We start from the raw sequence: 15,748 nt of genomic DNA on the forward strand, positions 1-15,748 counted from the left end.
CGGAGGACCCCGGTAGCCACCTCCCTCTACTCCTTCCTACTGTATGGCCATATAAGGTCCTTCCCCCTACTCCTTCCTATGACCCTATGGTCCTCCCCCTTCCTCTGGTCAACTTTAACCTGATGAGCCTTCACATTCTATTCTGTTTCATTAAACATTTCCTACTTTTACTTATGACAAATAAATACAAATGTCACAAGATATGCACAAGTAAAAAGTTACATCATGTTCAATTATCACAACAGAGGACACGGGGTGGAGATCGTCTGCGCACAATTCACCGCAGGTGGGTATTTATAAAGGGAAGATTGCGTGCAGGTGTGCGCCGCACAGTTTTATAAATCTGATTTTTTTTTTTTTGCACAGCACATTTTTGGCTTTGTGCGGACACAATGATTGAGGATGGTTTCTACGCACACCGTTATAAATGAGGCCCCTGGAGAAGCTCCCAGGCTGGATGTAGCCTGTGCAAATCATTTTCTGTGTTGTTGTATTTTGTGTTTTAATATTAATTTATTCAAACATTTCAAAATCTATACAAGACAAAAAGGCAAAGATTCAACACCAATAATCCTACACAGGACTCCTTGAATGGGATTTAAGTGCATACAGGTGAAACTCGAAAAAATTTGAATATCGTGCAAAAGTTCATTTATTTCAGTAATTCAACTTTATAGGTGAAAATAATATCTTATACAGACTAATTACATGCAAAGTGAGATATGTGAAGCCTTTAACTTTTATAATTGTGATTATTATGGCTTACAGTTTATAAAAACCCCAAATTCAAAATCTCAGAAAATTAGAATATTACATAAAATCAATAAAAAAAGGGTTTTAAATACAGAAATGTCGGCCCTCTAGAAAGTATAATCATGCATAGGGGAAAACGGGGTAATCTGAGCCACTTTTTACATTTGCTCCCCTCTAAGTGAGCAAAAATTATTTAGCACTCAAATTTACACATTTCCCATTAATTCAGGATGTTTCCTAGAAATGGGCATTAGCAGAATTTTTTCAAGACAAAGGGCAGTGAAAATATGACTGTTTTAAAAAAAGTTGTCGTGTGGCTCACTTTACCCCAGCTGTGGGGTAAACTGAGACAGACCAGAAAAATCAAGGGGGTAAAGTGAACCAGCTGGGGGTACACTGATCCACTTACTTTTTCCACTCTGAAACTACCATAACAACACATATTGTAACAGTAAGAATCCTGAAAGCTAGCCACACATTCCAGAACTAATGTCGGACTAGTAAAAGAATGATGGGGTTTGGTCAATTAAGCAAAGCAAATTTTCTTAACACTTGAAAGTAACTCTGAACAAAATCAAATACAACATATTATGATTCAAAAGGTTTTAATAAGATTCAAATTAAAGATAGAACCAGTTAGATTAAAACACAGTCTGGGGGTCAGAACACAGGACCCTTAGAGCCAGCTTGTGGGGGTCAAAGCATAGGAAAATCGGAACCAGCGAGAACAGCCTGGGACTCAGAACACAGGAGAAGACCCAACTGGATTATAACATCAGCCTGTCATACTCTACAACAGGGGTGGCCAACCAGTCAGAGACAAAGAGCCACATTTTTTACTGTGTTACTGCAAAGAGCCACATCGTACATACGGGTACACACAGTGGCGATTCCAGGAAATTTTGACTGGGGGTGGCCAAGGTGGGCCACAGAGTTAGAGTGGGGTGGCCATCGCACCCCTGAATGAATAGCATGTGATATGCTGTACAACCAATTCAAAGATGATTTATAAACCCAAATGCCCAAATCATGTTAGTATCCATTGTAATGTTTGTCAGAAAACTAAACCCCTGAAGGGGGGTCTGGGAGCATCCCCCCCCCCCAGAAGATTTTTTTGTGTTTTTAACATGTAATCTAAGCATTCTGGTGCATTCTGGCGAAGATAATAAAGGAAAAAGTCAATATTTATTTCAGCTCAGATGAATAGTAAAATTAGCAAGACAACATAACTTGCTAGCAGCCAGATGCCTAACAACTGCACAGAGGGACGGATGACCACTAGCTTTTGACCAAATATCTTGCTAAAAAAATAAACCTTTATTTATGAAAGTCTGCCCTTGTTAAGAACATGTTACACTCGCTAACTACAAACTTTAATTTTTTATTCAGATTTCAAAAATCTGCTGGGACACGTGCCTATACACATGCATGGGTGGCACGCATGTCACAAGCATACTTATGCTGTTTTCAAGACCTTTGCTGATCAGAGACCAGTTCTAGTGGCCACAGTCCTACCATTAATTTAGTAATTGAAAATTGCACTTGAAACGGGCCCCCAGATCGTTAAGGCCGCCCCTGTGATAATGACAGGACTGGACTCCTACAGTACTAAAGACGACAGGGCAGTCATTTTCAACAATGAACATTGTGTGCACTGCCTCACACACAAACTCTCAGTTCAACCAAGTCCACAAACAAAAATATAACAATTTAAAATAGCGTTTTTCTCTTACTATGCATGTTGCTTTGTGGACTTACTTTTAGCATGGAGAGAGCTGATGTGGCGCCGAAGATTTGAAGCCTTGAAATGCGCAAATGACACCTGGCATATAAGGCAGAATGGCCTGCCATAACATTCAACAAAAAATATGAACTCTCCCACTCTGTTTCGGAGCGAACTTGACACAAATAGTTTACTCACGGAAAACCTCCCTCCAAGCTGAGCGGTCAGTTTTATGTTGCATCCGCACCAAACGTTTGCGAACGTTATGTTGCGTCCTCAATTAAACATTTGCGAAGAGGCATACACATAGGGCCTACACATTAATAAAATAAAAAATGAAATAATAGACAACATGTAAAACGAACGTAAGAGCCGCATGAAACGTTTGCGAACATGCACACACATAGGCCCACACAAAAAAAAAGTATAAAAAAAAAATAAAAAAAATTATAATCACATAATTTGATATGAACTGAAGAGCCGCACGAAGCTGGGCAAAGAGCCGCATGCGGCTCGCGAGCCGCGGGTTGACCACCCTGCTCTACAACTAGGCCTACTCTACATTCCAGCCCTGAAGGTTACAGGGAAAGATGAGAAGGTGCTCTTTCCGTGTGGTTGCCCCAGGTCGTCTTCCTGGTATATTTCCTTGGCATGATGGCTTTTCTACAATGTGTATGACATTAAAATAAAACATATGTCATGTAATATTACATTAAAATATGTTTAAGACTAAACTTAACTTGTGCCTCATGGTGGGGGAAAGTGAGACAGTGCCTCACTTTCCCCCACAGCATTTGGCTCACTTTCCCCCACCACCACAATTTGAGAAAAAACTACCTCTCTTAGCATTTCAGGCTAATCTTTAGCTAATATCATCACATGATTTTTATGTTGGTAGTTCATCAACACGTATGATAGAAGTTTTTCTATGTGAATACATTTGCTGTGGCACAACAGTTGATTAAGTTGACAGCAAGAAAATGTACTTTTACATGCAAAATACCTATTTTGGTGAAAAAAACATGCTTACCACAGCACCATGAGATCCTCTCTTTCAGGGCCATGGGGAAATGAGAGGGGCTTGAGATGACTTACTTTTGTTTGTCGCCAAGCCAGCCACCTCTTTACCGGAGGCACTTTCTGTGTTGGAGGTCTTTAGTCAGTTTTCTGGCTATAAACTTAACTTGAGTAAGAGCGAACTCTTTCCGATTAATAAAGAAGCTCTTAAACTTGATTATACAGCTCTCCCACTCAAAGTGGTGACAGATCATCTGAGTTACCTTGGGGTATGTTTTACCAGAAATTTTAAAAACCTATTTAAATCGAACTTCCTCAAATCATTGGATCAGGCGAAGCAAATATTATCGAAGTGGTCTCCTCTGGCTTTCTCTCTTATAGGTAGAATAAATTCAATTAAAATGGCATTACTCCCAAAGTTCCTATATCTATTCCAATGTCTCCCTATCTTTCTCCCCAAATCCTTTTTTCAGGCCCTTGACTCATTAATGATAAATTATATTTGGAATGGTAAACACCCTCGGTTACGGAAAGCTTTTCTTCAAAGACCCAAACAAACAGGTGGAATGGCCCTCCCTAATTTCCAATACTATTACTGGGCTGCAAATATCCGTTCTTTAGTGTATTGGGTGCATTTTCACCCGTCGGCCGGGCTTGAACACTTCTACGAACCGCCGTCGCGCGCTTTCCAATCTCGAGTCCCGAGTTGTGGGCGATTGAAGGTTGCAATCGGAGTAGAGTCCAGCTGCAGCACCGGAGACAAACACCCTGGCGTGATAACAACACCCAGGCGTGACGGAAGTAACTGTGGTGTGACGGACGTGATTTTTGACTATTTAGCTTCCATGACATGTCTGCTACGTCACTCATTTGCCATATCCCTAACCACCCAGCTATGATGCCTGAACCTAATCCTCAAAACAATATAAATAACACAAACTTAGTAGCCTATCGGTCTGCGGTCTTTTTTATTGTTCGACGTGACGTACTCAAGATGGCCGCCGCGGTGTTCCGTCAATGTTCTATCTATATTCTAACCTCTCCCTGTCCCCTTGCCCTAACCACCCAGCTGTGATGCCTGAACCTAATCGCCAAAACAATATAAATAACACAAACTTAGTATCGGTCTGCGGTCTTGTTATTGTTTGACGTTGTTTACAACTTAGAAGTTTATGGCGTTGCAAAAATAAAATCTACAGGTAACGTCCGTCACACCACAGTTACTTCCGTCACGCCTGGGTGTTGTTGTCACGCCAGGGTGTTTGTCTCCGGGGCTGCAGCTGGATACTATTGTGCAAAGTTTGCTTCAATGATACACATTTTGTATATTTTATTGAAAACATTTCCAAATGTAGTATTTATTTGTGTAAATATTCTATAATTGCAATACAGAAATCAATTACTGTAATGTTGTCATTTACTGTAAGGATGCAACTTTAAGCTGTTTGTTTGCTGGAAAATTCGTATTACAGATGCAATTTTAGATTTTTGCAGATTTGGTTGCACTCTCAACTCTGCCTCTCTCAATGAGAGACCATGATTCACAACAGGGTTTTCAGTGTAGCCCTTACTGTATTTCATCAGACATTACAGCTCTATGTCTTCTAGGTCTTCCTCCACAGATCCAAACTCTCACTGCCACTCTTCTTCCTCCAACAACCTGTCTTCCTTGGTCCAATTCCAAAAAAATATATATTTTTGAGCTTTCCCTTTATACTATATATGTTCACTAACAAGTCTAAAACAAAACATCTTAGTGTTTCAGTTGAAATTGCAATCCGCCGTGTTTGAAAGGCATTCATTCTGTTTTGAATGTGTGGTTTACAGTTGTGGCAGCAGTGTGTTAGCGTTTGAAAAAAAGTGCTGGAAATCCACAGTGTTGTGCAGGCTGTGGTTAAGCCATGAGATAGGTGTGTAGAGTTTTGAAAATTGTGTTGAAGCAATGAAAAACGAGCTAGAGTTTGGTCCGAATGAACCGCTGCTCTGCATACTGTTGTTAGAGTTTTGCACATGTCGCTCCAGTTGTGCCCACTGTGGTTTAGCAATCGTAAAAAACTGTAAGACTCACCCAAGTTGATGGTCTCAGTACAGCAGGTGTCATATTGTTGTACAGACTGTAAAGCCAACTAGGCAAATTGCTATTTGTGATATTGGGCTATCTGATTTGATTTTCAATCGGAAGACTCACCTAGATCAGTTTCATCACCAGCCTTCTCAGTGTCACCTCTACTGCTTCAAAGAGGATGCAGTAGGAGACTGTGGGAACTATAACAGTGATGATCCATCTTTAGTGGGGCTTGGTCAGTCCAGACTGTTTCATATCAGCCAGGGGTGCTGCTTTAGAGTCTCTAGGGCGGGTCTGGCCTCTGGGCTTTTGGTCAGACAGCTCTGAAGAAAAGCCTGGCAGTCTGGAAAGGCAAATAGGACTCATGTTTTAATACCAACGCTGTGCTCTATTTGACTTCCTGTGTTTACAGTTTTTTTTATTGCTAAACCACAGTGGGCACAACTGGAGCGACATGTGCAAAACTCTAACAACAGTATGCAGAGCAGCGGTTCATTCGGACCAAACTGTAGCTCGTTTTTCATTGCTTAAACACAATTTTCAAAACTCTACACACCTATCTCATGGCTTAACCACAGCCTGCACAACACTGTGGATTTCCAGCACTTTTTTCAAATGCTAACACACTGCTGCCACAACTGTAAACCACACATTCAAAACAGAATTAATGCCTAGTGCATTTCAAACACCGCGGATTGCAATTTAAACTGAAACACTAAGATGTCTTGTTTTAGACTTGTTAGTGAAAGCTAAAAGGAAAGCTAAAAAATATATGTATTTTGGGAAAATATTTTGGGACCAATGAAGACAGGTTGTTGGAGGGAGAAGAGTGGCAGTGAGAGTGTGGATGTGTGGAGGAAGAATCATGGTCTCTCATGAGGCAGGGTTGAGAGAATTATAGAATATTTACACAGATAAATACTACATTTGGAAATGTTTTCAATAAAATATACGAAATGGGTATCTTTTGAAGCAAACTTCTGATTTTCATTTATTTTAGTTTTCCTAAAAAAACTGGTATGTTATAAAATAAACAATTTCACGTGAAAGAATTTCACCCTACCATCAAAGAAAATATTACGTAATTTGTGTGAAATAACTCAAAATATTCAAACTGTAAAGATTAAAAGTTTGTAATTTGTCTATGGGGTTTGATGCTAGTGTTTGTACTGAGTGACAGTGACAGTGTGTTATCTCAATGAGGCTGGTTCATAGTGTTTGCTGCACTGAACCTGTTATGCAGGTGAAGTGAACTGCTCAGCTCCAATGACTGTTGGTAGTGCAGACTGTAGTTAGAGTTTTGCACATTGAGCTACAGTTGTGCCCACTGTGGTTTAGCGATCGAAAAAAACTGTAATTGATTCTACTGTGTGTGCTTGTTTCGGACTTACTGAAAGAAAGATTGTTACTGACATCAGGGTTTTCATGGACAATTTCCGTGCTGTTGCTGAATGGGAGATATCCATGCAGCATTCCAAACAGCACGACACCAAGCTGCCACACTGTAGTTGATTCTGCCCTGTAGCAGCCATGCAGGAACCACTCAGGAGAGGTGTACCCATAGGTTCCTACCATACACACACACAGATGGAGTGAAATGTGAGAAAGCAATATAGAGGTTAAAAACAATGTATTCTGGGTTAGCTCAGTGAAAAGGACTACACTCAAGACAGCTTACCTTGTTCTGTGATGTATTCCCTCTCCGATAAAAATGTGCCACAGCCAAAGTCAATAAGCCTGACACGTGGGACATTGGAGCCGGTCTCAATAAGAATGTTGTCCAGCTTAATGTCCCTGTGGAACACACCTGTGGAATGGACCTCAATGACAGCATCCACAAGCTGTTTAGTTATTGTCTGTGGGGGAGAGAAAGAAACAATGTAATATAGTGTGTGGACGCACAGAAACACACCTCCTGTTAGCTACTTACTTTAGCCATGTTCTCCTGCAGGGCAGAGCCTCTTGACATCATGTACTCTATCAGGTCCAAGCAGGGCACTGGTCTCTCTAGGATGAGGATCAGCTCATAGTCCAGATCGTACCAGTCCAGCAGGCTCACAGCTGCACTGCTCCCTGCTGCGCCTGGCTTGACTCTAAGCATGAGTGCTACCTCCATTGGGACCATGCTAACTGCCCCATTGAGAAGCTTTTAATACATACAGTGAAAAACAAACAATGATACCTTTATTTATACATGTAGACCAAGAAGAACGTATTCTGACTGCTAGACTGCATGAGCCTTCTATTAAAAAGGGAGATGTTACCCAAATGATTTTAACAATGTACATTCTTGTATGCATGAAACAAAGAACAAATCCCTTACCATTGATGTGCGCTTAATGTCAAACTGGGGGATATGTTTTATTGCCACCTACAGGACAGACACAAACGTGGTTAAATTGTGTGTGTGTGTGTGTGTGTGTGTGTGTGTGTGTGTGTGTGTGTGTGTGTGTGTGTGTGTGTGTGTGTGTGTGTGTGTGTGTGTGTGTGTGTGTGTGTGTGTGTGTGTGTGTGTGTGTGTGTGTGTCTGTGTCTGTGTCTGTGTCTGTGTGTGTGTGTGTGTGTGTGTGTATGCATCTTACAGGCAAATTGTCAACTCTGCGTTGGCCAGCAAAGACCGTCCCAAAGCCTCCAGCACCCAGAAGTTCCTGCTCATTGTATTTGGCCTCAAAGGCAGCTGCAGAAAAAAATCATACAAATATAAACATTTTGATTAAAATGATTCTGAACATGAATTTATCACAGTTATATTCAACCTTCATTTACTCAAGGCTGAACCTATAAAGAATAGTTTGACATTTTGTCAGCAGCTGGTTGGTTATCTTATCTCAGCATAAAGACGGGAAACTGGAGGAAACAGCCTCTCTCTAAAATGAGCTAAACTTACTCACCAAGACTTCTAATGTTCACTAATTAAAGGTTAAATCAGTAAAGAAACTGAAGTGGAGTTCTATAAACCTGAATAATGTCCCTTTAATCCTCATCCTACCAACCTATTTTATATACATGGACTACCGACTGGAGCCATTTTGACCCAGGCATAAAATACATAGTGATGGCCAGCACAATGTGTGTGTGACCATACTGTACTGACTGACTATTTGTGACAGATGGTAACTCAAATCATATATGCTTTGACGGTCATTTGGCCAATCAGAAACAGTATTTGGCATTGAGGGGCGGTGACATCAGTCAGTCAGAGCATCTGCAGGGAAGTTGACTTTTTTCCTCTCTCCAAGTTGTCGGAGCATGCAAGTAGCCTCAGTATTATTATTTTACCGTGTTAATGTGCCTACTTAGTTTATGTGAATCACTTGCATAAATAAATACACAGGTTGCAGACCGTTGTTTTATATTGACAATTGTATCGATTAATGCACGCTGATTAACGGCCGCGACTTATCAACCTGTCATGTCAGGTTTATGATATGCTTTTGGCCATTGCAGTTTTCACGGTTTTTGAATGGAGCAAGGTGTTTTGTCCGAAACACCTGAAGTGAATGTAGTGATTATAGCAGATCAGCGCCGAAACAACACACTCAACTGTTTCCTCTACTATCACCATATGTAGCACCGTTATGTTCCAGCGCACGACTGAGTTTGTGTGTGTGTGTGTAGCACGAGAGAAACTATGGGTGACTAGAGAGTGTGTTTGTTTGATGGTGGTCATTGTGTGGCAATGATAATGAACATCCTGTTTGCCACAATATTGATAGTTTGTTGTAAGGGAATATGGTGATTGATTTGATGCTACATGTTATTTTCTGTCTTATTTAATGCATTTTCTCTCTCATTTGCTTTCAAAAAAAGTTTTATCAACAAGCTGGTTTTTGCCATAATGAGAAATATTGCATATTGTATGTCTCCTGACTGAAATGTTAGATTCCTCAAATGCTTATTCCACAACCTTTCAGACAGGTTACACCTCTTATATTGTCTTATACTCAGACACCCGTGCTGTGTTGATCAGACTGTCTCAGAGCCAAACTACCAAACACATGAGCCAGTCAGTAAACACAGCCCCCAAATGCACAAACACATGATTGCTTTACTGTAGACACTCCAATCAGGTTCAAGCACTATAAAAATGCAGCAGGTAAGTTCACCTGCCTTTACAGTAACCAAAATGGAAGGAGTCAGAATAACAGTGAGAGTGAGGGTGAGAGGGGGAATCCACAGAGGAGATGGGGTCCTCCTTCGTCATGCCAATATTAGCCCTTACAACACACCTCACATACTCACATTTTTAGACTGATTGCACAACATAGTCACAGCAGGAAACCAAATGCACCAGACACAATACATTGTTATTTGAGATAATGTGTCATTCCACCATGCTGCTCTGTTCCAGAACTGGTTTCAACACCATCCACAGTTCACAGTTCTATACCTACACCATACTCTCCTTATCCAGTTTTTCTCTGCATGGCGGTGGAAGGATGTTGATAGGATAGAAGGATATTGGACAGCTGTCTGTCAATGGCAGATGGTAAGGAGAAGGGAGAGACTGCTCCGACTCCGCTACGAGTGAAGCCGGTGATTCAAGAGACTGTTGGCGGTACTATTATTGTTGAGGATGAGTTCCTCAACTTTCTTGTGATAAAGAACCGAACCATGTGTCAAGATGAGCTTGTTTTGCTTGCATCGAACCATTTTGACTCACGGTGGATCGAGTCGTCAAGGAAAGCTCTGTTTGACCTCTGTCCCAACACCAAGCAACGCTACGTGGCCCATAAGGGCAACCAGAAGGATGTAAACAACATCAAGAGCTGCTTAAAAATCATAAATGAGTGTGGGGAGAACATACCTCATTTTGTGTCTCACTTCCTGGATGAGCTGCCACCGGTAACTTTTGACAATTTGGATGTATCCAACCTGCTCCGAAGAATGGAGCAACTGCATAGCGAGGTATGCGTGTTGAGGCAGGCTGTTAAACTACAAGCTGATGTTGGAGATGATTTACGGGCCATCACCGAACATATGGATCGCAGGATTGCGACGATGGAACAACCCAGACCTACGGTGCTACATGGTGGGAAGAAGCTTGATGTTGCTTTGCCTAAAAACGGGACCTCGGCTGCTAGTGTGTCCACGGATCCTGGGGCTGATGCGAGGCCCAGGGAGGCCGGTGTGTCTGGTGGGTCTATGCAGCACACTGCTCCTGCCTGGGGCGACGAGATGACCTCGCGTTCGGAGGCATGTGGTGTTGGTATGGATATCGAGTCTGCTGCTGATGTGGACGATCTGGACCCCAAAGGTACTGTTCCTTTTTCTGATTCTCCTAAATGGAGCCTGGTTGTAAAGCAAGGCCGACCGATGACAACTGAAAGTAATTCCATGCAGTCCAATCAGAAGCGCAGAGAGCGTGTAAAATACGAGCGCAGGAGAAAACCGGTGCCTATCTATGGCACTGGCGCGGAGAGTAACATAAAGGCAGTTCGGACAAAACTTGTCAATATCTTTGCCACGAAATTCCTGCCTGATCTGGATGCTGGGGCGCTTGAGCAATACCTTCGGGATAAACTTGGCCGGGTTGTCCAATGTAACCGTATTGTCACTGGGAACGCCAGATATAGTTAATTTAAAGTCAGTATTGAGTGCGACGAGGTTGCAGAAGCGTATAACCCTGAGATTTGGCCAGTAGGGTCCCTGGTGCGGCGCTATTATGAACCAAAGAAGACGGCCCATAAAGGGCCAGCTATCTCAGCATGCAATGTTGACAGCTCGTCTGGAGTAGTAGAGCCTGTACAGTCAACCTAGCGTATGCGCGTTGTATCCTACAACTGTCGGGGACTGCGGGTGGGGAATACTCCGGCTGACAAGGTACGGCGGCTGAATGTGGACAAACTAATGGAGGAGTGTGACATCATTTGTCTACAAGAAACTTTCTTGTCTAAACAGGACTTGGGCAATTTAAACTCCTTGAATGATTATTTCCATGGGGCTGGGGAGTCCACTGTGGACCTTACTATGAATATTGTAAGAGGTCGAATTGCAGGGGGTGTGGCCATTTTATGGCACAAAAAGCTGGACTCTGTATTGAGTGTTGTCAGAACAGATGTAGATTGGTGCATTGCTGTTCAGTTAAAAATGGGAAGCAAATGCATAACTATCCTCAATGTGTATACCCCATATGAATGTTCACAGAATGAGGATTTGTACTTGAGTAGGCTTGCTTATATAAGCTCCTTTCTGCATGAACACCAGTCTACATCGGTGTGTGTGGTAGGTGATATGAATGCTGACCTGTCTGATAGGCAGTCTGTATTTGCAAAGCATATGCTACAGTTCTGTGAGGACAATAATTTAATATTATCCAGCCAGCTATTACTGCCATCGAATAGCTATACGCATATAAGTGAAGCATGGCACACAACATCATGGCTAGACCATTGCATCACCACGTCAGATGCACATGCTACTCTGAAAACTATGGAAATACTCTATGAATATTCAGTGGCGGATCATGTGCCGCTATTAATAGAGTTGGATACAGCTTGTCTCCCAGAGCTAACACACACAATGCATGAGGACAGACTTAAATTAGACTGGTGTAAGCTTTCAAAAGAAGACTTCATGACCTATTACCTAAGAACTGATGAAGCTTTGGGTAAAATTGATCTTCCTAGACATGCTATTATGTGCACAAATGTTGACTGTAATGATGCTTCCCATCGCAAGGACCTGTGTGCGTTGTATGATGGTGTTATTGATACAATTTATAAGAGCAGCCTGGCTGGAACAGGCATGTAGCAGCACATCATGCTGAGGCCAAACAAGCCTATAAAGCATGGGTGCAAGCAGGTAGGCCCAGAGCTGGGTCAGTCCTTGACTACAAGAAGCTCACAAATGCAAGGTACAAATATGCCATTCGCTACGTTGTTAAAGGTGAACACAATATGAGGGCTGACTCGATGGCTGAACATCTGTCTTCTAATAATGTTATGGACTTTTGGAAGGAAGTACGAGCTCTAAACAGAGTCAATACCATCTTGCCCAGTGTTGTGGACGGAGTGTCTGGGATGGATAACATAGCAGAGCTGTGGGGCCAACATTACTCTGCCCTTTTTAACAGTGTTAAAAGTGATCCATTTAAAGTGGAGAGTGCTGGCAATAATGTCATGATCACCCCTATTGATATTCATCAAGCCATAGCCCACCTGGCTGACAATAAGTCTACTGGCTCTGACCGTATCTCAGCTGAACATCTCAAGTATGCGAGTCCGAAAACAGCAGTACTACTTGCCATGTGTTTCTCAGGGTTCATGGCACATGGTTTTTTACCAGACTCTCTCCTTTCTGTTACCCTGGTGCCTGTCATAAAAGACAAAGCAGGTGGAATTGGGAGCCGGGACAACTATAGGCCTATTGCCTTGGCTAGTGTAGTGTCTAAAGTCTTGGAGAGGGTTCTACTTGATCGCCTAGGTCCCTTTCTTTGCACAACTGAAAACCAATTCGGCTTCAAATCTAAATTAGGAACTGATGTTTGTATCTATGGCCTGAAGGAGACTGCACAGATGTATTTAGGAAAAAACTCCTCAATACTAATTGGCTTTCTTGATGCATCCAAAGCATTTGACAGAGTGAACCATTTCAAGCTTTTTAATAAGTTGAGTCAAAGAGGAGCCCCGGGAACTTTTGTACGACTTCTGGTATATTGGTACTCCAATCAAAGGATGCAGGTGCAGTGGGGAAATGCAACCTCAGCCTCTTTTGGAGTGAGTAATGGAGTGCGACAGGGTGGGCTTTTGTCACCTGCTCTGTTTAAACTCTATATGGATGAGTTGTCTGTTCAACTGAACATGAGGAAAACTGGGTGTGTTGTTGGCAAAATGCTGATTAATCATTTTATGTATGCTGATGATTTAGCTATATTGTCTCCCAGCAGTGCTGGATTTCAACAACTGCTAAATGTATGCTCTGATTATGGTTTACAATACGATGTAAATTTCAACCCAAAAAAGAGTGCTGTTTTAATATGTCGTACTACAGAGGATAAACATTTGTGCTTTCCTGATTTTTATTTGTCTGGCCAGAAGTTAAATGCAAGTTGTAAAACCAAATATCTGGGGCATTTTATCACAGATCAGCTGAGGGATGATGATGATATTTATCGCCAGCGTCGCATGCTTTATGCCCAAGCAAATACTCTGGCTAGAAAATTTCATATGTGCTCTGATGTTGTTAAAATCAAACTGTTTAAAACCTATTGTACTCCCTTGTATACCGCTTCATTGTGGTGTAAGTACAAGAGAGCAAGTTTACAGAAACTTCGAGTGGCCTATAACGATGCCATGAGGATCCTGTTAAAAAAGCCCAGATCTACTAGTGCCAGTCAATTGTTCTGCAGTATTAATGTTTACACCTTTGAAGCTCTCTTGAGACACATAATGTACAGATTTATTCTCCGCCTAAACGATTGCAAGAACAGTCTTGTGCAGATGCTGGTGAATCCTGCATGTAGTTGTGTGCGATACCAGTCTTCCTTATGGAAGTTCTGGTACAAATCTCTGTTGTGATGTCTCTTTTTTTATATATATTCTTGTGTTTATGTCTTTATTTATTGTGTGTGTTGTATATGGACCATGAGTCTGCCAATAAAGATGATGATGATGATGATGATGATGATGTGGATGAAATTCTCTGGACAGATCCAGCTAAGCGAATAGATAATGTCTAGTATTTTCTATACTGTATTTTCTGTTTCCTTTATCAGATTTTTTTATTTTATTTATTATTTCTGTAATTTGTAACCTGTACTGGATACAGTATGTTATGTATGTTGCTGTTTGCTGGGATAACAGTGTTATGCAGACTATTGCAGACATGTTTTGTTGCGATTTTCCATGTTGACTGATTTGGGTGTATGGAGTGAAATAAATTATATTTTCCTCAGTCTGCAGCATTGGTCTTGTCAAGTGTTTGGTGAACTTATTGTATATTTGCACTTTCTCTGTGGACTTCATATACATTACTCAAATCACTGAGAAGTAGAATTACTAAAAGTGTTTAAGGTTAGCAACAGTAGTGTGTAACTGGTTCCGACAGAATTAAGTAATATGAAGCGTGTGTGTGTTTCATATGGTGACAAAATATGGTTTTTATAAAATAGTGTATAGTTTTGAAAAGAGTGTTTCATTTAGCAAAGGGTCTGAGGTGTTTTGGTAATTAGGTGTTTGGTGTGCTAATTGTGTGTAGTGTTTTGAGAAATCGGGCCCTGTTTTCAAAATCGTGCTTAAGCAATCGAAAAAAAAACTGTAGTGGCTTATGAGTTTGCATGGCTGTAGTCGACATAATGCAACAGTGGTGATGCTGTGAGTAGAGCTCCTCATGATGAGTAAACTCAAGAATATCATTTTCAGTCAAACCTCTGTTGTCAGGGGGGATAGTGTTTGTTGATGAGGAGGTGCCAGGTGTGTCACTAGAGGACGCCTCATTGGTAGGCTTGTGGCCTGGGCACTCAAAGGGACTAGGAGTCTCCCTGCTTTTCCTTCCTTCCCATGATGCAGTAGTGCTGCTGCTGATGAGTGTGGATGTCTCCTCAGTAAAGGTGTGAACCTGGTCCTCAGTAGGACTACGGTTGGTCCTGCTTCTCTTCCTCGGCCTCTCTATGTTGTCCTGATCAGTGACCTTCCTCTTGCTGCTGCTCTCTATTTGCCCAGTACCCAGCACACTAACACTGTTGTGTCCTGAGATAGTGTGACAATCAACAAAATAAAAATAGCCCAGAATCATGAACATGTTTGACCTTGGTAAAACTGCTTTTAGCCACAGTTTCCCTGACTCCTGGAACAGCCTACAACATCAAATTAAAATAAATACACTCATAACTGTTAACCAATTTAAAGTTATTATTTTGAATCAGCCCCACTCCACTTGTAACTGTTTTAATTAGGCTATTGTTCTGTTTTATTCAATTGATCTGAATGTTTTAATTGTTGTTGTCTCTTTGTAAGCTTGTTGTGTATTCTCATTGTATATTGTGTATCTGTCTCGACGTCATTGTAAAAGATGGTAACCCTCAATTGATCTTTCGAGAATAAATAAAGGAAAATTAATGTTTGCTTCACTGGATTAAGCTAGATGTAAAGTTAGTTTGGGTGTGAGTTAATACTAGTGATTAAAATGTTTAATCAGATGAACCACAGGGTAGCTGTGGATTTATCATGATTACAGTTTTTTTCGATCGC

The 15,748-nt window shown here is 41.5% G+C and overlaps 1 protein-coding gene across 1 annotated transcript; it reads right to left on the reverse strand.

The window, feature by feature from the left end:
• Window positions 1–5,809: 5,809 nt before the first annotated feature.
• On the reverse strand, window positions 5,810–9,762 carry LOC307254493 (serine/threonine-protein kinase pim-1-like; the record flags this gene model as incomplete). The annotated part of the gene is made up of 7 exons (XM_080032887.1): window positions 5,810–5,901; window positions 6,968–7,126; window positions 7,237–7,414; window positions 7,489–7,704; window positions 7,882–7,929; window positions 8,141–8,235; window positions 9,675–9,762. 7 exons carry the CDS (start codon window positions 9,760–9,762, stop codon window positions 5,810–5,812), a joined length of 876 nt encoding a protein of 291 aa, XP_079889013.1.
• Between the last annotated feature and the right edge of the window lie 5,986 nt (window positions 9,763–15,748).

This window comes from Ammodytes marinus (genome assembly GCF_949987685.1).
Source record: "Ammodytes marinus genome assembly, chromosome: 8".
Classification (NCBI taxonomy): Eukaryota; Metazoa; Chordata; class Actinopteri; order Uranoscopiformes; family Ammodytidae; genus Ammodytes; species Ammodytes marinus.